The 22,973-nt window shown below is 34.3% G+C and overlaps 2 protein-coding genes across 5 annotated transcripts; both read left to right on the top strand.

The window, feature by feature from the left end:
- Window positions 1-4,964, top strand: LOC107894392 (probable prolyl 4-hydroxylase 7). The gene is made up of 8 exons (XM_016819669.2): window positions 1-265; window positions 2,396-2,463; window positions 2,567-2,647; window positions 2,741-2,845; window positions 3,487-3,544; window positions 3,640-3,815; window positions 3,941-4,001; window positions 4,567-4,964. Exons 1-8 carry the CDS (start codon window positions 1-3, stop codon window positions 4,809-4,811), a joined length of 1,059 nt encoding a protein of 352 aa, XP_016675158.2. The 3' UTR covers window positions 4,812-4,964.
- A 715-nt stretch (window positions 4,965-5,679) lies between these two features.
- LOC107895297 (myosin-2) lies at window positions 5,680-22,904 on the top strand. 4 transcript variants are annotated; one of them, XR_005907756.1, is made up of 24 exons: window positions 5,680-6,341; window positions 6,988-7,089; window positions 7,174-7,317; window positions 7,399-7,549; window positions 7,658-7,685; window positions 7,801-7,969; window positions 8,115-8,178; window positions 8,308-8,321; window positions 8,418-8,502; window positions 8,896-8,999; window positions 9,109-9,247; window positions 17,233-17,351; window positions 17,459-17,611; window positions 17,690-17,779; window positions 17,912-17,989; window positions 18,080-18,238; window positions 18,431-18,616; window positions 18,738-18,943; window positions 19,028-19,163; window positions 21,228-21,270; window positions 21,545-21,634; window positions 21,722-21,798; window positions 21,883-22,181; window positions 22,262-22,544. XR_005907756.1 is itself a non-coding variant. In XM_016820602.2 (24 exons), the coding sequence occupies exons 1-24, from the start codon at window positions 5,955-5,957 to the stop codon at window positions 22,604-22,606; spliced, it is 3,333 nt and encodes a 1,110-aa protein (XP_016676091.1). In that variant the 5' UTR covers window positions 5,687-5,954; the 3' UTR covers window positions 22,607-22,904. The 4 variants fall into 4 exon arrangements, 3 of the variants coding, with proteins under 3 accessions (XP_016676091.1, XP_016676090.1, XP_016676092.1); XM_016820602.2 differs by having other exon boundaries at window positions 5,687-6,341; window positions 21,918-22,181; window positions 22,262-22,904; XM_016820601.2 differs by having other exon boundaries at window positions 5,688-6,341; window positions 21,722-21,822; window positions 21,918-22,181; window positions 22,262-22,904.
- The last annotated feature ends 69 nt before the right edge of the window (window positions 22,905-22,973 follow it).

Here is a 22,973-nt window from a genome sequence, read left to right as displayed (position 1 = left end):
ATGAACAAATCTGAAGCACTCGTGTCAATAAGGGCATTCAATACTCTGCCTACCAGAGTGATGTCTACAAACTTCAACCCATTTCGTTTACAACCCTTGTTGGCTTCGGCACAACTCAAGATTGAAGCAAGCTTCATCGATGCTTTTTCTGGCTTATCATCCTCTTTGATGGTAGAAAACACGGATCTTTCAGACCGTTCTTTACCATTTGCGAACCTTCACAAAGGAAGCATTTCAAGGCCCCATTCTTCTTTTTCCATGGCTTGTAGAGCTTAGCTTTCTGAACAATTTTGTTCTTACCATTGTCATTCCTTGTTGGCTTGTCTTTGTCTTCTCCATCATTGCCCTTTGGTTTGAATTTGGGCTTGAAAGACTTAGATTTTTCCGACTTCTTAACACCTAGCTCAAGAAGCGACTCTACAACAGTCACGAATTTGGTAAGTTTCTCGACCCTATGACGTTCCAATTCCTACTTAACCCATGACTTCAACCCATCCATGAAGAAGAAGATTGCCTCCTTCTCACTCAGATCAGTGATTTGGAGTATTAGTTCACTGAACTCTTTCACATACTCTTTAATTGTACCTTATTGTGAGTTTTTACTTCAAATCTGTTTAAGTCAACCTAATTCTCGAAAATGAAAATTCATAAAAGAATTTCTCTAAAGTATCAAAATAAAGCGGAAGTAACTCAAAAAGGTGAAGAGACTTGAATTGAACAGAAAAATCATAAGAAAAATAATAGCACACCAAGTGTTTGAGTAAATGTTCTATTTATAATTAAGCTACCATAGATCCAATAATACAGATCGAATTACATCAATGACTGAGATTGGTTCTCATATACAACAAGAACATCCTAAAGGATTTAAATTCTATACATTTTTATCCTTTAAGATTTACAATAATTATCATTGGAAAAAATAATTTATTGGAGTATTTACATTTTAACTAGGATCTAAGTAGATAGGCATTGAGTCTCTTCTAAGTAATGGGTCAGTCCTGTCAAGTTGAATGATCTCTAGGGAGCATAAAGGGTCTGAAATGTGCGCATCAGTTACGACTTGCGAGTCCCTTCATAAATATTGCAATATTTTTATAAAGAAAAATGATATATTTAATTTACTATTATTTCAAGAAAATGTAAAAGAAGTTTAAAAAATAATGAAGAACTTTGAAGTTAAAAAGGGTTAAATTTGTATCCTTATTTGACTAAATAATCTTATTTTTAGAAATAAAAAAAATCCTACCTTATTATGGAAAAAACTCTGAGTTATTGCCTTTTTTTTGTTAAAAGTTGTTCTTTTAGAAAAAAACATCCTTGGTAGGGGTGTGCAAAATTCGGGTAAAACCGAAAAAATTTGGTTAACCGATCGAATTCGGTTAACCAGTCGGTTAACCGAATTAATTAGGTCGGGGTCGGTTAATAATTTTTTGAGTTTTCGGTTAACGGTTAATTCGGTTTGAAACCTGTCGGTTAACTGAATTTTTCGGTTTAACCGAAAAAATTAATAAATAAAATTATAATATATAAATAGTCCACTATTCACTCAAACCCAATCCAACATAAACCCAAATATCCAATTTAATATATATTAACCCAAGTACCCAACCCAACTCAATTACTCAACCCAATCATAAAAATTACAAATAATTTAATAAATAAAAATAAAAATCTAAAACTAAAAATAAAAAACATATATTTTATACAAATAATTCGATTAATTTGGGTAATTCGGTTAATTCGGTTAATTTTATACTTATTTTAACCAAAAATTAAAAAATATATAATTTTCGGTTAATTCGGTTAACCGATTGAATTAACCGAAAAATTTTTGGTTCGGCTAATTTTTTGAAAAAATTTTTATTCGATTAACGATTAAAAAATTTAAAAGTTCGATTAATTCAGTTAATGATATTACGGGTGAACCCAGAATCCTTAGTCTTTTGCAAGAAACATTTTACAGCATATTTGGTTTGGTGTAATGGATTAGCCATTACACCCCTATTCTGTGGGCCCCACTAATCCCCACTTAATCTCATGTTTGGTTTGATGTATTGCCTATTACAGGCCTATTACAACACGGATGTATTCCTCATTTTCTCTGCTTCAACAACGATTAGCCATTCCGTTCCAAAAGTAAGGATTAGCTAATCGTTTCTGTTTTACCCTCCCCAGCCAAAATCTGCTGCTCCACCCCACCCTCTCCCTCCCAACATCAACAGCAGTACACAACCCACCAAACTCCAAGGCAAAAGTCTTCGAAGACCTATCATCTCTTTTATTCTATTATCGATTGGATCCAAACAAAGGATTTTTTTTGCCCTTTTAATGGATCATTGGTATTTTATAGGATTTTTGCTTCTTATTTTGCTTCATCTCTGTTTGGTTTCAGCTGAGATCAATGGATCGATGCTTGAAATGAAGAGAGGAACTTCTTCGGTTCCATTTGATCCCACTCGTGTTGCTCAACTCTCATGGCACCCTAGGTCACTTTAATTTCTCTCTTCTTCTTTTTCGCATTTTGTAACTTTTTTCTGTTTAATTTACTCAAAATTGTGAACTTTATGTTTTTATTTTTATTTTCGGGGCTTTCCTTTACAAAGAATTTTTATCAAGTGAGGAATGCGATCACCTTATTACTCTGGTAAGCAACATTTTTTTAAACTAATTTGTTGATTAATTTCGATTTGTGATGTTAACCCCCTCCCCTTTTTTTCTTAAAATGTGTGAATTTCAGGCTAAGGATAAATTAGAGAAGTCAATGGTGGCGGATAATGAATCGGGTGATAGCATTGAGAGTGAAGTTCGAACCACCTCTGGCATGTTTCTTCAGAAAGCTCGGGTATATAATTAAATTGCCCCTTTTTTTAGTTTAAATCTGTGAAATTAGCTGGAATTCTGTTAATGGAAGATAGAAATATTACAGCGGTGAAGGCAGTTCACTTATTCTTCATAAATAACCAAATTTTGGATGGTAGTTTATGACAGATGATGTTTTAGGTGTCTTTTACTCTTTTCCCCTAATGATTCATTCACACTTAATCTAGGGCAAGCTCTTTACCTAAAGAATCCGTTTCCTCACTGAATGCATTGAAAGTTAAATATGATAGTTGTGCTCTTTGGCATTGGCTTAAGCTTTTGGGATAATTACTTTCCCTTAATGCTGTATCAGATATCTCGAGTAGGACTCCTGATAACTGATTTACTTCTTATTTCTTCCTCTGCTGTCTTGTTGCTCACTGGGGAATGCGTTACTGCTTTAATCATTCTTCAGTTTGCACCTTTTTCTTCACTGGAGTTCAGGTCCAAATGTGTACTGCTTAGTATTAGTTACTTGTTTCATTAAGTTTAGAGATCGTTTACTCAATACTAATTTTGATGACTCAGATTGTTTATTTTTGTGGACCGTGTTTGGAAAGCATTGTATATGCTGATTCTTGAAGTCCAAATGCTTATGTGGTGTCCTTTATTTCTCATGTGAAGGATGAAGTAGTTGCTAATATCGAAGCTAGGATTGCTGCATGGACCTTCCTTCCAGCAGGTATATATCATTTCTTGCTTGTTGTTACCCTATAATTTCTTAATCTACGTTGAATGGTGTTTTCTCATCTTATTTTAATATGCCACACCAACCAGAGAATGGGGAGTCCATGCAAATAATACATTACGAGAATGGTCAAAAGTATGAGCCACATTTTGATTATTTTCATGATAAGGCTAATCAAGAGCTGGGCGGTCACCGTATAGCCACTGTACTGATGTATTTGTCTGATGTTGAGAGTGGTGGGGAAACTGTGTTTCCAAATGCAGAAGTAAGCATTTGACTGTGAATTTTTTATTCCCCCTATTTATGTTTGCTCTCTTCCTATTCTATCATTGTTAAATGCTTACATTTCTATTTTATTTTGTTCATCACTTACTAGTCTGCCTTCTGCAGGGAAAACTTTCTCAGCCAAAGGATGATAGCTGGTCAGATTGTGCAAAAAATGGATATGCAGGTAATACTATGATTTCCATTGGAGATTTTGTGAAATGCTTACTGAGTTGTGTTTTTACTTTTCTCTGATATTAATATGCTAGATCATACCGATTTGTTGGAAGAATTTTCATTTGATTCTAGCTGATAAAATCTCACTTTAATGAACAAGTGAAATTAAGTTTGCCACTTTTGTTTGTATGATTGGTTTGTGATTTGTATTCCAATGAATTCTGCAGATATTACTATGAACCTGCTGTACATGTTCATAGCTTCTTATTTAATTGTTCTCGGATAAAATTGCCACCTTAGAAATCCAACCATATAATCCAACCATATACTTTTATTCATAATATACCTGTGGTATTATTAACATCGTGTAAGGCTAATATGGATAGGTGGTGATGGAACCTTACTATCATAATTTTGTTTTTGGTATGTATTTTATGAGCGTTAATTCATCATACTATTATTATGAGCATTAATTCTGCTGAATATATCTAGATCTTTATTTATAGAGAATCGACTGAATTGCAAAATTTTAGCATCTGCTATGATGAATGTCACCTGACTGGTAATCATTTCAGGGCACCCTGACTCAGTACTACGAACAGCTGCCAGTAAGTCTAGAGAATTTGAGGCTGTATACGGCAAACCCCGAAGCAAGGGATCTGAAGACAAGTTGCCAATGCAAAGTAGTCTTGACGAAATGGTGGTTTTTATTCGGGAACTAATCAGCCTTACACGCTTAAAGACATGGGAGGAGGGCACTTGTATTAGGTCATTGACTCAACTTCAACAGAGGGCAAGGATGCTTCTGCATCAACATTGATTCAATGAAATCCATGTAATATTTGTAATTTTTCCCAGGGTCATTCATTTTCGGATATAGTTAGTGATGTGAATAGGATTGTGACTAATATGCTATCTAGCATTTTGTAAAGTTTGGGTGGGCTAGAAAATTGGAAAACATATTAGTTGGTAGTTGGAAGGTTGAAATGAGCTGACCGGCATTTTGTACAATGCATTTCTAATGAGAAAAATTTGTTAGTTATAATTATTTTAAATTTTATTAAATCATATATTTTAATTAAAATATATTTAATATTAATTATTTCAAATTATATTTTATAGTATTATATATTATGATTTTAGTAAATTCATATAAGAATATTGATTATTAAGAATTTTATTAAATTATATATTTTAATTATAATATATTTAATAATAATTATGTTAAATTATCTATATTATGATTTGAATAAATTCATATAAGAATATTAATTATTAAAAATTTTATTAAATTATATATTTTAATTATAATATATTTAATAATAATTATGTTTAAATATGATTAAATTATTTATTATTGATATTAATAATCTTATTAAATTTTAAATAACAATAACAATAATCATTTACCTAAACAAATTTATGCTAAGGGTATTCTAGTCATTTTAGTTTTTTTTTCCATTATGCTATTACACCTCTATTCCATTCAACCAAACATGATTACTATTACGCCTCTATTCCATTACATTCAACCAAACAGTTGATTTGCTATTACACCTCTAATCCAATACACCTCTAATCCAATACAGCGAACCAAACGTGCCCTAATCCCAAAACAAACTTTCTACTTATTTAATTTTTTAATGTTTCGTATTTTAAAATTGTTCGTAAAATCAAAAGTTCCGTTTTTCAAAATTCGCGGCATTTCATTTCATTCTTTTTTAGCAAATTCTAATCCCCAAAGTTTCGATTTCCGTTTTTTATCAACAAAATCGGACACGTTCCAGTCTTTTGTTTTGTTCGCCGTTCATTTTCTTTTTCTCTTTCACCTCAAGAATTTTGCAGTTCCGATATTCTTTTGGCTTTCTCTATGCGCCTTTAACACGAAAAATTGATGATGAATTTCTAAAAAATAACTTATTTTTTGGATTGGTTTTAGGGGTTTTTCCCGCTCTCGGACTTGATGTTGTCGCCTACGACTCTAGCGAGAAGTTCGCTGGAAGAGATGTTAGAATCTCTCCGGCTTCGAGACAATTCCGATAGGCCCAAAGATTTACCGCCGGCATTACCTTCTCGACCACCATCAAGGGCAAGGATTCGATCGGGACGCTGGTCTGCTCAGCCGAACTTCAATACCGATTCTAATAGCGAAAGCGGTGGTGAAGGGCAAAGGAAAGAAAATGAGTTGCGAGTGAAGAGGAATACCTTTTGGAACAAAAAAAGGAGGAAAGATGTGAATGTGAATTCGCCATATAATGTGGTGGCAGTGGAAGGAATTGAAGGAGAGGAAAGGATGGAGGAAAAGGGGATTTTGGAAGGGAGTGATAATATTGGGTATTTTATTGAGAAAGTAAGTATTAAGTGGGAATTGAAATTAGTATTTCGGTTTTTTTTTTTTTTGCTTTAAGTATGCTTAGGAAGTGTTTTTAGAAGCTCAAAATTGATGAACCCATGTTTTAAGACTGTATAGGATGTTGTTAGAAAGCATAAAGGAAATATGGAGTTTTAAGAAACGAGAAATCTGAAGTATGATTTAGATTGGTTTGATCAACTTTGTTTTAGTATGTTTAGGAAGAGGTTTCTTTAGCTCTTACTTTATGTTTGGAGGTTTAATGTATGATATATCCATGTAAAGTTATGTTTTCTTTGCTTTTGGGGGTTGATACTAGGAAGGAAGTGAATTAGTAGGAATATGGGGAAATATGGGATTTTATGAAATGGGAATATGAAGAATGGTTCAGTTTGTCTAGTATTGTTTTTCTTTTCTTTTTCTTATTGTCTTAATGAAATTTTTATTGTTTTATTGCCAAAAGTAATGTGTGTGTCAAATGAAGTGTTCTTTGTTTTTTTTTCTTCATATATTTATATAATTGATTAGGAATGTTTTTGATGATATGTTATAGGATTGAGGGTCATAACAAATCTATTTAGTGCAAAAAGAAGTATTTATTTGTTTTTAAAAGAAAATCTACTTATTGTGAGCGATTTGGTTTCAGAAACTTCGAGTTTGGTGTCGGCAATCCAATGGAGTGTGGGTATCTGGAACTATACATTCTACATCAGGGGAAGAATCATTTGTCTCCCTTGCCAATGGAAATGTAAGTTTCATGATTTCTGAAATTGTTCATTAATCTCTCCCTTTGGCTGGTTGGTGTGTGATCTACACTATATCATTGTTATAGGTTGTTAAAGTCTCTACCTGCCACCTCTTTCCTGCAAACCCAGAAATTCTGGATGGTGTGGATGATCTCATGCATCTTAGTTATTTGAATGAGCCCACAGTTTTTCACAATCTTAAATATAGATATTCTCGTGATATGATATATGTAAGTGGGATATAAGCCTTGCTCATGTCCTTATGAAGATATCTCTGCAGCGCTCCATTTATACATTTTTTCTTTATGTAGAGTAAAGCAGGTCCAATTTTGATTGCAGTCAACCCATTCAAAGATGTCCAAATTAATGGGAAGGATATTGTCACGACTTATAAACAGAAAGCTACAGACAAGCCTCATGTTTTTGCTATAGCAGAGAACGCTTATAATGAGATGATGAATGGTGAATGAATCCATTCTTTTAGTTACAATAAACAAGTGATAAATTACCTAGTGGTGTCACAATAACTTGTTTCTGATGTTCTCTCTATGTCTAATTAAAATTTTGCAGATGGAGTAAATCAATCTCTGATGATAAGGTTAGTTTGATGTTTAATTTTTTTAGGTATATATGGTTATGCAATACTTCTGTTGGTCTTTAAGCACATGTATTGTTTTATGAACTGTAGAATTATATATAAATTTATCTTGCAGTGGGGAAAGTGGAGCTGGGAAAACTGAGACAGCAAAATTTGCGGTGCAATACCTAGCTGCCCTTGGAGGTGGCAATGTTGGGATAGACTGTCAAATCCTCCAGACAAGTTGTATACTTGAAGCATTTGGAAATTCAAAGACATCTATGAATGACAACTCTAGTAGATTTGTGAGTTCTTTCCCTTATTTATTTAGAAATTGTTCTCTACTCTAGCAGATCTTAGTGGAAAATTTCTACTTTGGTTTATGATTTCACATCTGCAATAGCTCAGAAAGTATGTCTTATTAATTACTCTGACATACTTATGTTGCAGGGGAAATTTATTGAAATTCATTTTACTGCAGCAGGGAAGATATGCGGTTCCAAGATTCGAACTTGTAAGCATGTTGAAATTGAAAAGATTACTGGTATACTTGATACATTGTAGTAATAAATGATATTAGATAATCCCGGTGACTGACTGATTTTTGTGCTAATGTTGATTCCCTGACAATCCTTCTGGATAGTTCTTCTGGAAAAGGTGACTTCCCGACTCAATTAAACTTTCCAGGAATTTTATCATTGTTATCATGTATGATATTTGATGTGTATGTTTTTTGATGTCATTCTTGAGCAGTCAAGAGTAGTTCAGTTGGCCGCTGGTGAAAGGTCCTACCATATCTTTTATCAGCTTTGTGCTGGTGCTCCGCAAGCTCTAAGGGGTACTATTTCATTGTACAGTGCTTTACAATTTATGCAGATTTAGAATAGTTTTTCAGACTCTATAACATTGGCCATGCCCTATCTCATCTACATGGAACTATGCTAGTGTGCTTGCACCTATTCTCTTGAAACTTTTTTATCATACCACTTAAATCTCAAGCTTGCTCAAGTTATTCTTGCCACATGGTCTTTTATTCTTTAGATTGAACCAATTAAATGCTATGGGTGCTATATCTATGTTAAAATACCAGAACCCCTCAACATATCCATTTAAATGCCAGAACCCTCAACATATCCATTTAACTTGACATAAATGCATGATACTGTTTACCACTCTGTAACTTAATAACTTGAATCTGCTACTTATGATCTTCATAATAATGTGTTTGCAGAGAGACTGAATCTTAAAATGGCTAAAGAGTACAACTATCTGGCCCAGAGTGACTGCTTGGTGATTAATGGTGTTGATGATGCTCAGAGATTTCTTAAGTTTATGGTAACTCAGAAGGCTATATTTTAATGTTACCATCAATAGCGCAGGCATTCCTTTTCCACATAATGTCTGTCCCATTGTCTTTTAAGCAATAGTTTCTCCATTTCTGTAGGAAACGTTAGACATTTTCCAAATTAGCAAAGGAGAGCAAGATCAAGCATTTGCAATGCTTGCGGCAGTGTTATGGCTGGGAAATATATCATTTCATGCTATTGATTATGAAAATCATGTGGAGGCATCAAATGATGAAGGTAATAATATGGGTTTTTGCTTTGCATAATGGTATTCTTCAGAAAAATAAAATGCATTTGATATATAGGTCTAGGATTATTCTGTTTTTTTTTTTTGTTTTTTGCCAAGAGAGAGAGATTATAGCATTTCCCAAGGAACTGAACTTATATAAGCCTTACATAGTTCTATGATGGCGATGTCTCATCTGCACGGTGGTGGTACATAAAATGAAGAATACAATTGCTTGGCAGTGAATACACATGTCAATTTGTTCTATTACTTATGGTGAGTCAAGAAGCTTCTACTTTAGAAACTGGACTAGTTTACTAGTTTTAACATTGAACTTCAGGCAACAAGATATTGTCATTTATCATGCAGATATTCAGGTTTATTAATGTGGTTTAAGGGAGAAAATAGTAACAAAAGAAAGAATTAAGGGCTGCCTAACTAGTAGGAAACAAGATGAAACTCTAGAAAACTTAAGAGTTATAGAAAATAATAAGAATAATAATAATGGGTGTAAAGCCTACAATTTATTTATATTAGGTTTCTTTCTTTCAAGTAAAGTTACTAGGCTTTCTTGCAAATATAGGTTATTATTAATGCTAGTCTTAATCCCCAAGTAATAATAAGCCTACCTGTCCAAAAAGACATCTAATACTTTAAACTAAATAATAAACTGAAACAATAAAATATGTCCAAAGAGATATCTAATATTTTAAACTAAATAACAAACTGAAATGATAAAAAATATTATAATAAAAATAAAAGCTCCTACGACATTCTCCCCGGCTTGGAAAGCCGACTTCGGTAAGAAAAACTTGACTACATCAACATAAATTTCTCGATCAGCACGTTGTAGCTCTCTTTCCGCTCTCGAAGAACATTCGCTAGCTGTTTTGCCTAACTGTTTCAACAAAAATCTGTTAATCTATTACCCCATCTAAACCAAGCTTCTTTAACGTTAACCGTTCAATAACATCAGTTTTAGCTTTAGGAAGTAGTTGTGTCTTATTTGAATTTTCAACATCATTTATGCTGAAGTTACTTTCAGCAATATTTGTTGCCAAAACAAATTTTTTCTTCTTATATTCAAAATAATACCAATATCCTTAGTGTCAAAAATTGGAAACTTCTGTGAACTAGATTCCATGAACTTGGTGGAAGTAACAATAACACCCTTACTACCGAAGTGTTGCTTGAAGCTGTTAAAACTGGATTTTCTCTCCAACTCATTGGCATTACCGAGATGTTGATTTTGACTCAAAATAAACTTGTGTTGGTTATAAATCATCCAACAAGACTTCCAGCACATTGAGTTCTCTTATAGCTTTCTTTTATTGTTCATCAAACAGTAGGAGCTTTACATAAATGAAAAGGATGGTGAGCTTTAACTCTGATGTAATTGGTTGCTGTGATAAACAACATAGATATGATAATTCCTGTTCAGGAACGCCATTCACTACAATCACAACATATTCAAGAATTTTCAAGATTATATCGCGCAACAATGAAGGAAATCCAGCCATGTTTAAGATCAAGAGAGAAATAGTCCTCATTTGCTAACACAACTTATAGTTTCCAAGATAAGTTGAAAAAATTTTAAACATTCAGTTTAAAAATTGGTGGCTAATCCTTGTTATCTGCCTCGAGAAAAATGCCTTCGAACATAACAATCCACCACGCTCCGCAGCCTCCGTGCCCACACGAACTGGCTTTGCGCTAGCTTAATCTAGCCCCAGGCGAACAAACACTGCAATGCCGGCATCACCACTTGCATTGCACGATTGCAACTGAGAAGCATGATGGCTGGCTCTAATATCAATTGATATGGACTTTTGGAGAATCATACCCCAAAAGCTAGCTATTGAGGTTGGAGAGCCTAGGTCCATATAAACCCCACTAGGAAATCCCTTACTTCTCTATGTGGGATCCAAGTCCCATACCTTGCAATTGGCACATGACATGAATTGCCATATCCAATGCGATTGGGATCTTGCTTGGCAGCAAAAACAATGGCCCTTGAATCAGTTTTAGACTAGACACTGATGTACAAGAAACTAGTAAAAGTTTCATCTCCCTATTACTAATTAGGTCTTCATCATGAAAGCTACAAATTACTTCATTCCCCTTATCCATATAAGTTCTAGGCAAAGGTTTAGAGAGCAAACCAACATCGATTTTTGTGTTCATCAAAAGAAGATGCAAGTTCGGATGCCAAGGAAGATGGTCATGCAAAACCATCAACCAAAAGTCCTTATTCATGCCTCTTTCATTGAGGCTCTCTTCATTTTTTGAGGATAATCTAGCACTGTCTATTTCACTTGAAACCACCAGAACCTAGTTTTTTAGCAGCAGCTTTAAGAAAGTTAGCTTTCACGTTGAAAGCAAGTAGTTTTTCTTCAAAAGACTGCATTAGCTTTTGACTATTACTTCCCTTCAGGCTTTCTTGCTTTTTCTTGTGTTCAGCACTGTTAAGAACAGGCTTTTTTCTATTCCATTTTATTCATAAGACATTACATAAATATTTATACACATAGTAAGCCTAACTTAGGAAACTCTATACTAGGAAACAGACTAACCTAGGGATGCTGTCTAAAAAAACAACCTTAAAGTTAGGGATAGTAATCAGTAAAATATTTATAGAATCCTATCTGATACACTTAAATATTCCTTAATTAGTAAACTGTAATCTGACACTCCCCCTCAAGCTGGGAAGTGGATATCATCCATTCTCAGCTTGCCTACTAGTTTCTGAAACAACTTTCCAGACAACCCTTTGGTAAGTATGTCTGCTAGTTGACCATCAGTGGACACAAATGGAGTGCAAATTAAGCCACTGTCCAGTTTTTCCTTTATAAAATGTTTGTCAACCTCAACGTGCTTCGTACGATCATGTTGAACTGGATTATGTGCAATATTGATAACAGATTTATTATCACAATAAACTTCATTGGACCTTCCCACTTGATCTTCAAATCTTCCAAAATAATTTTTAGCCATAATAGCTCACAAATTCCAAGAGCCATCACCCTAAATTCAGCTTCTGCACTAGATCTAGCCACAACATTCTGTTTTTTACTCCTCCAAGTCACAAGATTGCCTCCTAGGAAAGTGCAATAGCCCGAGGTTGATCTTCTATCAACCATAGACCCTGCATAATCTGCATCAGTATAGGCTTCAAGGGTTAAATTCTCCCCCTTTTTAAATAGGATTCCTTTACCTGGTGTGCCCTTTAAGTACTGTAGAATTGATACATAACTCTAAGATGTGATTCTTTGGGGTTGTGCATAAACTGACTTACAACACCGACTGCATAGGCAATATCCGGTCTGGTATGAGACAAGTAAATGAGCTTCCCCACAAGTCTTTGATATGAACTTTTATCAACTGCTGCATCTTCTAGTGCATCTCCAAGTCTGTGATTCATCTTTATGGGTGTGTCTGCTGGTTTACATCCCAACTTGCCTGTCTCTGTCAACAAATCAACTATGTATTTTTGCTGAGATATAAAGATTCCTTCCTGAGAGTGTGCCACTTCAATACCAAGGAAATATTTTAACTTTCCGAGCTCTTTGACTTCAAATTCTTTTACTAGGCATTTCTTTAAACTCTCCATTCCTTCCAGGTCATCACCAGTCACTATAATGTCATCTACATAGACTAATAAAGCAGTCACTCTCCTTGAAGATGAGTGTTTTACAAACAAAGTGTGATCTCCTTGACTCTGTTTATACCCCAACTTGAGCATTACTTTGGTAAATCTTCCAAACCAAGCCCTCGGGGACTGTTTTAGCCCGTACAAAGCCTTTTTTAGTTTGGAAACTACCTGTCCTGTATTTGGACCGAATCCTGGTGGAACATCCATATAGACTTCCTCCTCAAGATCACCATGTAAAAAGGCGTTTTTTATGTCAAATTGCTGTAATTTCCAGCCTTGGTTGGTAGCTAGTGACAACAACACTCTCACAGTGTTCATCTTTGCAACAGGGGCAAATGTCTCAAGGTAGTCTACTCCATACATTTGAGTGTACCCTTTAGCAACCAATCTTGCTTTGTGCCTCTCCAAAGAACCATCTGATTTATACTTCACTGTGTACACCCAGCGACATCCCACTGGTTTCTTTCCTCTCGGTAATTTCACCAAGTCCCATGTCTTATTTTTTCAAGAGCTTCCATTTCAACCTTCATGGCATTTTTTCAATTCTCATCTTCTAATGCCTCGGATACAGTTTTGGGAATGGAGATAGAATTTAGGCTAGTAAAAAAGGCTTTGTGGTTATGGGACAAATTTTTGTAAGACAAAAATAAGTACAAGGGATGTTTTGTACAGGCTCTAATCCCTTTTCTAATAGCAATGGGAAATTCATCTAAATTTTCAGTAGTTTCAGTAGTAGGTTCAGCAATTACCTCAGGTTGTATAGGAGGAGAAGATGATTGAACTTGCACCGGTGCCTTCTTCCTTGAGTAAACCAGTAAAGGACGAGTAGTGTCCTGAATCCCTCTTTGTGATTTAGGTGTATTAGGCTCTGTTTCAGGTTGCTGGACAGGAGCTAGAATATGAGTGTTTGGTTGCTGGACGGGAGTTGGAATGTGAGTGTTTGGTTGCTGGACAGGAGCTGGAATGTGAGTGTTTGGTTGCTGGACAGTAGCTGGAATGTCAAGAAGAAAGAATTCTCTGTCCTTATCTTCTGTGAATAAGATCTCCCCCTGAAGATAAGGACGATTAAAGAAATTCTCTTGTTCTGCAAAAGTAACATCCGCTGATACATAAAACTTTTTTGTGGCTGGATGATAGCATTTGTACCCCTTTTGAGTGGAAGAATAACCGAGAAAGACACACTTGACAACTCGTGGATCAAATTTTCCTCTATTTTGAGAATGTACATGTACAAAGGCAACACAACCAAATATTTTGGGAGGAAGGTTACTTGAAGTACTAAAATCAGGAAAGAATTTTGCTAGAACTTGCATAGGACTTTGAGATTCAAGGACTTTTGTAGGCAATCTATTTATCATATGAGTAGCAGTTAAAACAGCCTCCCCCAGTATTGTTTAGGGACTTTTTTTGAAACAAGAGGGCTCTTGTAATAGCTAAAATGTGACCATTTTTTCTTTCGGCAACACCATTTTGTTGGGGTGTGCTAACACAAGATGACTCATGTATAATGCCTCTTTCTTAGAAATATGGTGAGAGAAACTGATTGAAATAGTCCTTGGCATTGTCTGACCTAAACCTTTTTATTTCAGCTCCAAATTGTGTTTTGATTATGTTGTAAAAGGTTGGAAAGATAGACCTTACATCAGATTTCTGTTTTAAAAGAAATATCCAAGACACACGGGTACAATCATCAATAAAAGATACAAACCACCGAGCCCCAGAAATATTTGAAATAGTGGATGGTCCCCAAACATCATTATGAATAAGAGTAAAAGGAGCGGATGTTCTTTTATTGCTTATCGGAAAAGAGGTACATTTATGTTTTGCAAGTTCACAGACATCACAATGGAATTTTTCAACAGTTAATCCTTTGAACAATGAAGGAAACATAATTTTAAGGACTCTAAACGATGGATGACCAAGGCGGAGGTGATGGAGCCAAATTTGGTTTTTATTGGTTTTAATAGATTCGGATATGAAAGATAATGGTGAGGAATTCAGAGCACTAACTTCTCCACTGGATTCCTCAAGATAGTATAGGCCATTTACTTGCTTAGCATGTCCAATCATCCTCCTCGTATTCTGTTCCTGAAGACATCGATTGTGATAGAAAACCACACTTCAGTTAGAGTCTTTGGTAATTCTTTGGATGGATAGAAGATTGATAAATAGTTTTGGAACATGAAGGACATTTTTAAGAGTAAGGGTTTTGTTTATAACAATATCACCCTGACCAGCCACTGTGATCACAAAACCATCGGCTACTGTTATCTTTCTACTACTAGAGCAAGGTGTATATGAAACAAATTTTTGTGAGGAGTGGGTCATGTGGTCTGTAGCTCCTGAGTCAATGACCCAAGAACTTTTTGTGGGTATATCCGAGATTTTAGAATTTTGAGAAAAGGATATACCTGAAAAAACCAAACCACTAGTACCTATTGAAGGAGATTTTTCCAATGATCCCAGCAGATTCTTCAACTTCTCAATTTCTTCTTTACTGAACTCAACAGATGATTCTTGAGAATTCCCTTATCCAGTGTTGTTGGTTTTGACAGTTTCAGCCATGTTTCTTTTGAACAAATTCTACAGGCTTGAGGGTTGATCGGGAATGAGAAGAAGTTGCCAGACAAAGAAAAAAAATCCCAGAATTTGAGCTAAAAACTTGGCTCGGATACCATGTTAAGAACAGGCTTTTTTCTATTCCATTTTATTCATAAGACATTACATAAATATTTATACACATAGTAAGCCTAACTTAGGAAACTCTATACTAGGAAACAGACTAACTCTAGGGATGCTGTCTAAAAAAACAGCCTTAAAATTAGGGATAGTAATCAGTAAAATATTTACAGAATCCTATCTGATACACTTAAATATTCCTTAATTAGTAAACTGTAATCTGACAAGCACAAAGTTTTCTCTTGGTAGAATCTGATTTGATTGTAGAAATAGAATCAGTTCTTTTTACTTCAATATCATCATATCGGACGTTGTGTCCTTTGACATATCTAGGAGATTTCCAATTCACCTCCATTCCTGTCCTTCCTCTAAGGTTGTTGTCAATGCATCACGAACAATCAAGGGTTCTTCCTCAATTTCTTCCGAATACCCATCATAAATAGGATCTTACAAATCATAGTCTTGCTCTTCTACATGCATCTTATTAAGCAAATCAGCAACTTCAATATTAATTCTACCCTCGTTTAAATCAAGGGCATGCGCCAACTGCTCCTTCAATCTATCTTGTATTGCAAGGTTTGTGGGTCTAGCATCATGAAAGGAGTTTTCTTTCACACCAAAATCATATTTATTAGAGAGACTACCTTCTAGTATGTCAAATTGGTTGTGGGCACCTTTCGGAATCTCCTTCAAGGTTCATTTTTGTTCCTCTTGCAGCCAAGCATAAAGTGCACGCTGTAATTCTTCAATTGCTCTTCGTATTGCAGCCCATTCCATTTCTCAATACCGGTTTCCTCTTCCTCAATCTCTAACGCGTCCAACCATTGCTTGATAGCAAACCCTAGGATATAATTAGGCTCTGCAACCAAAACTTGATGTGGTTTAAGGGAGAAAATAGTAACAAAAGAAAGATTTAGGGGCCGGCAAACTAGTTGGAAAGATGGAACTCTAGAAAACTTGAGGTTATAGAAAACCTCTAGTTTTTCTATTAATTCAAAGAAAACAATAATAATAATAATGGGTGTAAAGCCTACAACTTATCTATATAAGTTTTCTTTCTTTCAAGTAAAGTTACTAGGCTTTCTTGCAAATAAGATTTTATTATTAATCTTAGACTTAATCCTCAAGTAATAATAAGCCTAGCTGTCCAAAAAGATATCTAATACTTTAAACTAAATAATAAACAAGTACAATAAAATATTATAATAAAATAAAGGCTCCTGCGTTATTTATTTCTTAAAAATTTCTGCTAGCTTTGCAATGAACGTGGTCCAACCTTTATTAAGTTACTTTGGATGGACTTTAAAGTGACCTGTTTTTCGTTAATAATCTTCCACGTATTTCATCAACTGTTATGTTGTAGTGACTACCAAGTAACATGTCTTGGACCATTAGGAATTCTGTTCTGAACTCATCATACACGATAAAATACAAATTTATGAAAATGCATGTGCTGTGAAGACCTTATAATATGTTCTTCATCATCATAGTTTTCTACATGCTAACATTGCTTTTTTGTTGAATCTTTTAAAGCTAAATTCTTAATTAGCCTTTGTGTTGCATATAAGTGCATGCTTGTTAATATGTTGTGTTTATCCTTGAAGACTGAAAATGATTATATTTTAAGAATTTATTTGAGATACTATGTTTTATTCCTTGTTGCAGCTTTAATTAATGCTGCCCGGATGATCGGTTGTGAATCGCATGAACTGAAGGAAGCTTTATCTGCCCGTAGAATCCAAACTGAAGAGGGTAATATTGTTGAAAAGTTTACAATGTCGCAGGTTTGTCCTGTATTTGGTTAACAAAATTATTCATGAGCCTATTCTATATTTGCTCGGATGCAGTCATTAACAACATTATAATGAACTAATTTCAACTAGTAACTTAGGCCATTGATACAAGAGATGCTTTGGCAAAATTCATCTATGCTAGCTTGTTTGACTGGCTTGTGGAACAAATAAACAACTTACTTGAAGTGGGCAAACAGCACACTGGCTGGTCCATAAGCATCCTTGATATTTATGGGTTCGAGTCATTCAAGGTAAGTACATTTATTTAGCCATTTAGGGTATATTTTTGTAAGTTTCTCCAACTGATGATTTTTTCTCCTCATTTTCAGAAGAATAGCTTTGAGCAGTTTTGTATAAACTATGCAAATGAGAGGTTGCAACAGCACTTCAACCGGCATGTATTTAAGCTTGAGCAAGAGGTTAGCATCTTAAATATTTTTACATGTATAGTATTTGTCTGTTTGATTTCTATGCAGTTCTGTAGAAGAATGAGACCTCTATACTCTTAAGCTGGATTCTCATTTAAGGGTCTTCTCTTGGTCCAATTTCAGGAGTATGAGTTGGATGGAATTGATGGGGTTAAAGTTGATTTTGCAGACAACCAAGAGTGCTTGGACTTATTTGAGAAGGTAATTTATTTCCTTGTAATATATTGTTGCATTGAAAGCAAAATGTTAGTGGGCTGTCTGTCAGTATTTTGTTTGCTAGCCATTTTGCAGAAACCGATAGGGCTACTGTCCTTATTGGATGAGGATTTGCATTCCCCTGATGCAAATGATGCAACCCTTGCTAATAAGTTGAAGCAAAACCTCAATGGTATGGCTTGCTTCAAAGGAGATAAAGGCAGGGTTTTTGGTGTTCGACATTTTGCGGGAGAGGTCAGTTACTCATCTTTTCACAACATTTAAGATACATGTATATCCAGTTTAATAATGTAGCTTTAGAGCAATTCCTTGAATCAATCAATGGAGCTTGCTTTTTGGGAAGTTGATTCAAATAGCATTACATACTGTTGATATGGTAATGTGCAAGGCATACAATGAAATTACTGATTTTCAGAGTTCTGTCAGGTACTCTATAATACAAATGACTTTTTGAAGAAGAACCAAGATTCACTCAACCCTGAGTTAATCGAACTTCTGTCATCCTGTAACGGCCAATTGCCACAATTATTTGCCATTAAAATGCTTAATCAAACCCTGGAACCAGCAACTTCATTGGATTCTCCAAATCAAAGTGTCAGTGCAAAGTTTAAGGTAAAATTTACTCAATAGTTGTGATCCATTCTTTATTGCAGAAGCTCTCTCATGTTAGTCTTCAGTATAAAACATAAAAACATGCTTTGTAAATGTTGATGTTTTTGTTCTATACTTGCAGGGTAAACTCTTCAAACTAATGCAGCAGTTGGAGAAGACAAAACCTCACTTTATTTGCTGCATAAAACCAAATCGCAAGCAGCTCCCTGGCATGTATGAAGAGGATCTTGTCTCACAGCAGCTTAGATGTAGTGGAGTTTTGGAGGCTGTTAGAATGTCTAGATCTGGATATCCTACTCGAATGACACATCAGGAATTTGCAGACAGGTAGAGGCTAAAAACTCGTTTACTTATGACTCATTTTAAAATTTTTATTAAGTCCCTATGATTCTTCCTGTAATTTGTGTTCAGGTATGGTTTCCTGCTGTTAGAAACCAATGAATCTCCGGATCCTTTAAGTATTTCAGTTGCTGTTCTAAAACAATTTAATATACTCCCTGGAATGTATCAAATTGGCTACACCAAACTGTATCTTCGAATTGGGCTGGTAAGTTCTATACTCTCTTCTTGTGTTTTTTGATTTGTGCTGTAATTTTCAACCTCGGTGTCACTTTCCCTAACCACGCCCAGGACCTATGTGACACTATAGATAATTGCAAGAGTCAACCAACTTAACTTTTGGTCTATTCGTATCAAGAGTTTGTACTAAGATCTCATATAAGGCCAGCGACCTGTTCTATCCTAACTTTCTACATTTTCTACTCTGCTTGAGCTAGGAGATGAATTTCACTTACTACGGTAAAAAATCATTGTAGCCAAATTAGTCATTGTAGAGATCACGAAGAATCCTTTTTCAAGTGGAGCCTAAGAAACCAGGTTTATGTATACATGTGTGTACGTACATACGTCTGTGTCTATATATAAATTGCTAAGACAACCAGGTTTATATTTGATTGTAAAGGGGTGTGTGGTTGGCCGAATCTTACATTACGGTCTGTAATGTTATATTCTGGAATGAGATCACAATGTTTGGATTCTCAACAGACCGGTCATCCTGTAATCTCACATTTTTAAATAGTGTTAAGATACCGTAATATAGGGTGTAATTTTATTACTGCCTTTTTTTTAGGTTATCTAAGATTTTGGGCTAAATCTGAAATTTAAAACAAAATTACCCTTTGTCTCCATGCTTCTTTATTGCATTTGTTAAAGATTTGTTGTTATTATTTTTTTAAAAATTGTTTGTAGAATGCTCTTGAAAAATGAAAATTTTTTAATAAATTTTGAATTTTGGTATTGGGTTAAACCACAAATTTGAATTTGTTTGATTAATCTTTTTCTTTTATGAAAATTGTTTGATTAATCTGAGTTGCTAGTTTCTTGATGAATCCTTACTTGAGATAGGGGGTTATTATTATATAGAGATTAGGTTAAAACGCCCATAGTAAAAGACCGAGAGAAATTAGGTTAAAATATGTCATAAGTTCTAGTACTATTCGTAAATTTGGAATTTATTCTCTGTATTTCTAAACTGCCCATAGTAAAAGACCGAGAGAAATTAGGTTAAAATATGTCATAAGTTCTAGTACTATTCGTAAATTTGGAATTTATTCTCTGTATTTCTATTTTTAGAAATTTAGTTTTTTTACTTTTCAAATTTCAAAATTCAGGTTCAATTGTTTATATTGTAAAAATTATTTTGTTAAATTCAGATTCATTACAAAGTTATTTTCTTAGTTACATGGCTACTAAGTTAATATTAATTTTTTTTATTTCAAAATTTAATATAATTTTTTTATTTCAAAATGTCACACTAACAAATTTAACGAAAAAAACAATTGGATTTGAATTTTGAAATTTAAAAGGTGGAGAGACAAAAAATTTTAAGATAAAAGTTCAGAGACTAAATTTCAATTTTGGGAAGAGTACAAGGATTGATGGCATATTTTAACTGAGAAATTATTTTCTTTATATGGTTTTATTTTTTGTGGAAATAAAACTTCCATGTTTTCTTATCTTATATAAAATTTTACAAATAAGGCTATAATAGCTTACATTAAAAACAAACCCAGATTGCCAATTTTAAAAAAAAACCAAGTCTATTTAAAAACAAAAGAATCCCAATCTTCCTAGATTGTTATAAAACCCCAAACCATATTAAATACAACAGAAAACTTCAAGGTTTATATCATAAATTTTAGTTTCACTTCTCTTTCTATATTAAAAGCAAACCAAATTCTCTAAACTAAACAATTATAAAATATATAAATAAACTAGCATAATTAGGTTCAATGGTTGTTCAATTGAATTCATATGATAAAACCAAAATGTAATAAAAATGGAATTATTAAGTTACTATAATTTTATGAAAATTTTAAGACTAAAAAATGTTGGAACTTATAAAAATTAAAATTCTATAATAATGATAATTTAGGAAACTTTACTTTTAGGTAATCTTATATTCCGACCAAATAAATCAAACAATATATTCCACCTGATATTATGTACCCGTAATTTTGAGTTTGGAGAATGGAGATGCAAACTTATTTCATTTTCTTTGTAGTTTTGTATAATAGTTTCTTTGACGCTGTTATGTCTGTCTTGCTTGCAGATTGGTGTATTGGAGGATAGGAGAAAACAGGTGTTGCAAACAGGTGTTACCAAAACCATTGCTTGTTTTCTAACATTTATGTTGTTTTGTCCAGTCAGAAGTTAACATTGTTTCATGCATTGGTTTTTCTTCTGCATGACATTTTAGATTCCTTATTTAAACATCTTCAGCTTCAATGCACCTTTTTATACTAGAGGCTCGAAAGTGTAGATTTTTGATTATTTTTACCTATATTTTGGTAATTTACATTCTTTTGTCTTATCAATTGATGGGATGTTTCCTTTGTGTTGTTGTTGCATATGGTGAAAATTTCCAAGGGAAGTACACTGATGAGGCAAATAAGGGCTCGGCATTTGCTTCCCAATTACATGATGGGCAGTTGACTGCAATCATAGGTTTACAATCTGGTAAATTCTTTTGTGCTATGTAAATTTTTGGGTTCTGTTGTCTATAGTTCTCTTTCTTACCATTATCATCGTTTTTGCTTGCTGCAGCAATTCGTGGATGTTTGGTCAGGAAACATTTCAGTAACCCGCATAAATTGATAACGTTGAGATCTAAACAAAAGCTGGTTAGAGAAAATTCTGAAGCAAATGTATTCTCTTCTCATAACATGCTGTTTTCTAAAGATATTTTCTTTCATTCCGGGCCAAAGGACTTAAATATGACCCTCTTTTTGGGGTTGACCAGGACATACCAAATGAGCAGTCTTCAGCAATGGCAGAGCTTCAAAGAAGAGTTGTTGACGCTGAAGCAAGTTTGGGGCAAAAACAACAGGAAAATGCCACATTACAGGAACAACTGCAACAGTATGAGGCAAAGATGAAAAAAATGGAGGAGCAATTACAACAGTCTGAAGCAAAGATGAAAAAAACGGAGGAGCAATTACAACAGTCTGAAGCAAAGATGAAAAAAACGGAGGAGATGTTGCGAAAGCAAACTGCACCCCTGCAAGTGAGTTTGTGTGCATGTAGATTACCATTACTAGTTACAATGACTTAGATGTGTATTGATTTGAATTGCACTTGTTGCAGGCAAGTCTTGCTGCAGCCAAAAAGAGTGAAGTCAGTGCTACGGCAGAGGTTGGGGGGAGAGAAAATGGAGTGAGCAGTCTGGTAAAGGAATTTGAGCAGCAGAAACAAAGTTTTGAAGATGATATAAACAAAACGACCCAACCTGCTTCTAACATGAATTCTTACGAAGAACTACGGAAACTGAAGCGCAGGTTCAGGGCATGGAAGAAAGATTACAAGGTGAGATTAAAGGAAACTACGGCCATAGTCCGAAAGCATAGACATCAAGATTCAGACAAAACACGAAAAAAATGGTGGCCAAATAGAGGGAAAGTGTTACAAAATTGCGGCAAATCACCATCATAGATGGCGTCCATTCTCAGGTACAGTTTATTTACATTTTGGTAACAAATATAAACAGTTGTGTAGTCCATGGACATGGAGGCAGGGAGGGAGAGGTATATATTTGTATATCTACCAAATGTGCATAGACAGATTAGGAATTTGTGGAGTTGAGACCCCTTTTATTGTTTTCTTCAAATAGTTGGGTTTAGGGTTGTGTATATTCTTGTTCTGTTGTAAGTGGGCAAAAGTACTATAGAGACTCCTATAGTAGTTAGATTGTATTTTATTCATTCTACATAAAAAATGGGTAAATTTGTAACTGTACATTAGATCAAAAAATAAATTAATTTTTATATTAAAAATTTATCTATTTGTATAACTAAAAGTT

This window comes from Gossypium hirsutum, chromosome A13 (genome assembly GCF_007990345.1).
Source record: "Gossypium hirsutum isolate 1008001.06 chromosome A13, Gossypium_hirsutum_v2.1, whole genome shotgun sequence".
NCBI lineage: Eukaryota > Viridiplantae > Streptophyta > Magnoliopsida > Malvales > Malvaceae > Gossypium > Gossypium hirsutum.
The sequence above is the reverse complement of the archived record's forward strand: the minus strand, read 5'-3'. Positions and strand labels throughout refer to the sequence as shown.

What these genes read in the sequence shown, in the direction of transcription:
- LOC107894392 (XM_016819669.2), top strand. Translation starts at nt 1, where the DNA reads ATGAACAAATCTGAAGCACTCGTGTCAATAAGGGCATTCAATACTCTG. An exon ending in ATGGACCTTCCTTCCAGCAG is followed by an intron (nt 3,545 to 3,639) that starts GTATATATCATT and finishes CACACCAACCAG; the next exon opens with AGAATGGGGAGTCCATGCAA. An exon ending in TGCAAAAAATGGATATGCAG is followed by an intron (nt 4,002 to 4,566) that starts GTAATACTATGA and finishes TAATCATTTCAG; the next exon opens with GGCACCCTGACTCAGTACTA.
- LOC107895297 (XM_016820601.2), top strand. Translation starts at nt 5,955, where the DNA reads ATGTTGTCGCCTACGACTCTAGCGAGAAGTTCGCTGGAAGAGATGTTA. An exon ending in ATGACAACTCTAGTAGATTT is followed by an intron (nt 7,970 to 8,114) that starts GTGAGTTCTTTC and finishes CTTATGTTGCAG; the next exon opens with GGGAAATTTATTGAAATTCA. An exon ending in AATCATAGGTTTACAATCTG is followed by an intron (nt 21,635 to 21,721) that starts GTAAATTCTTTT and finishes TGCTTGCTGCAG; the next exon opens with CAATTCGTGGATGTTTGGTC.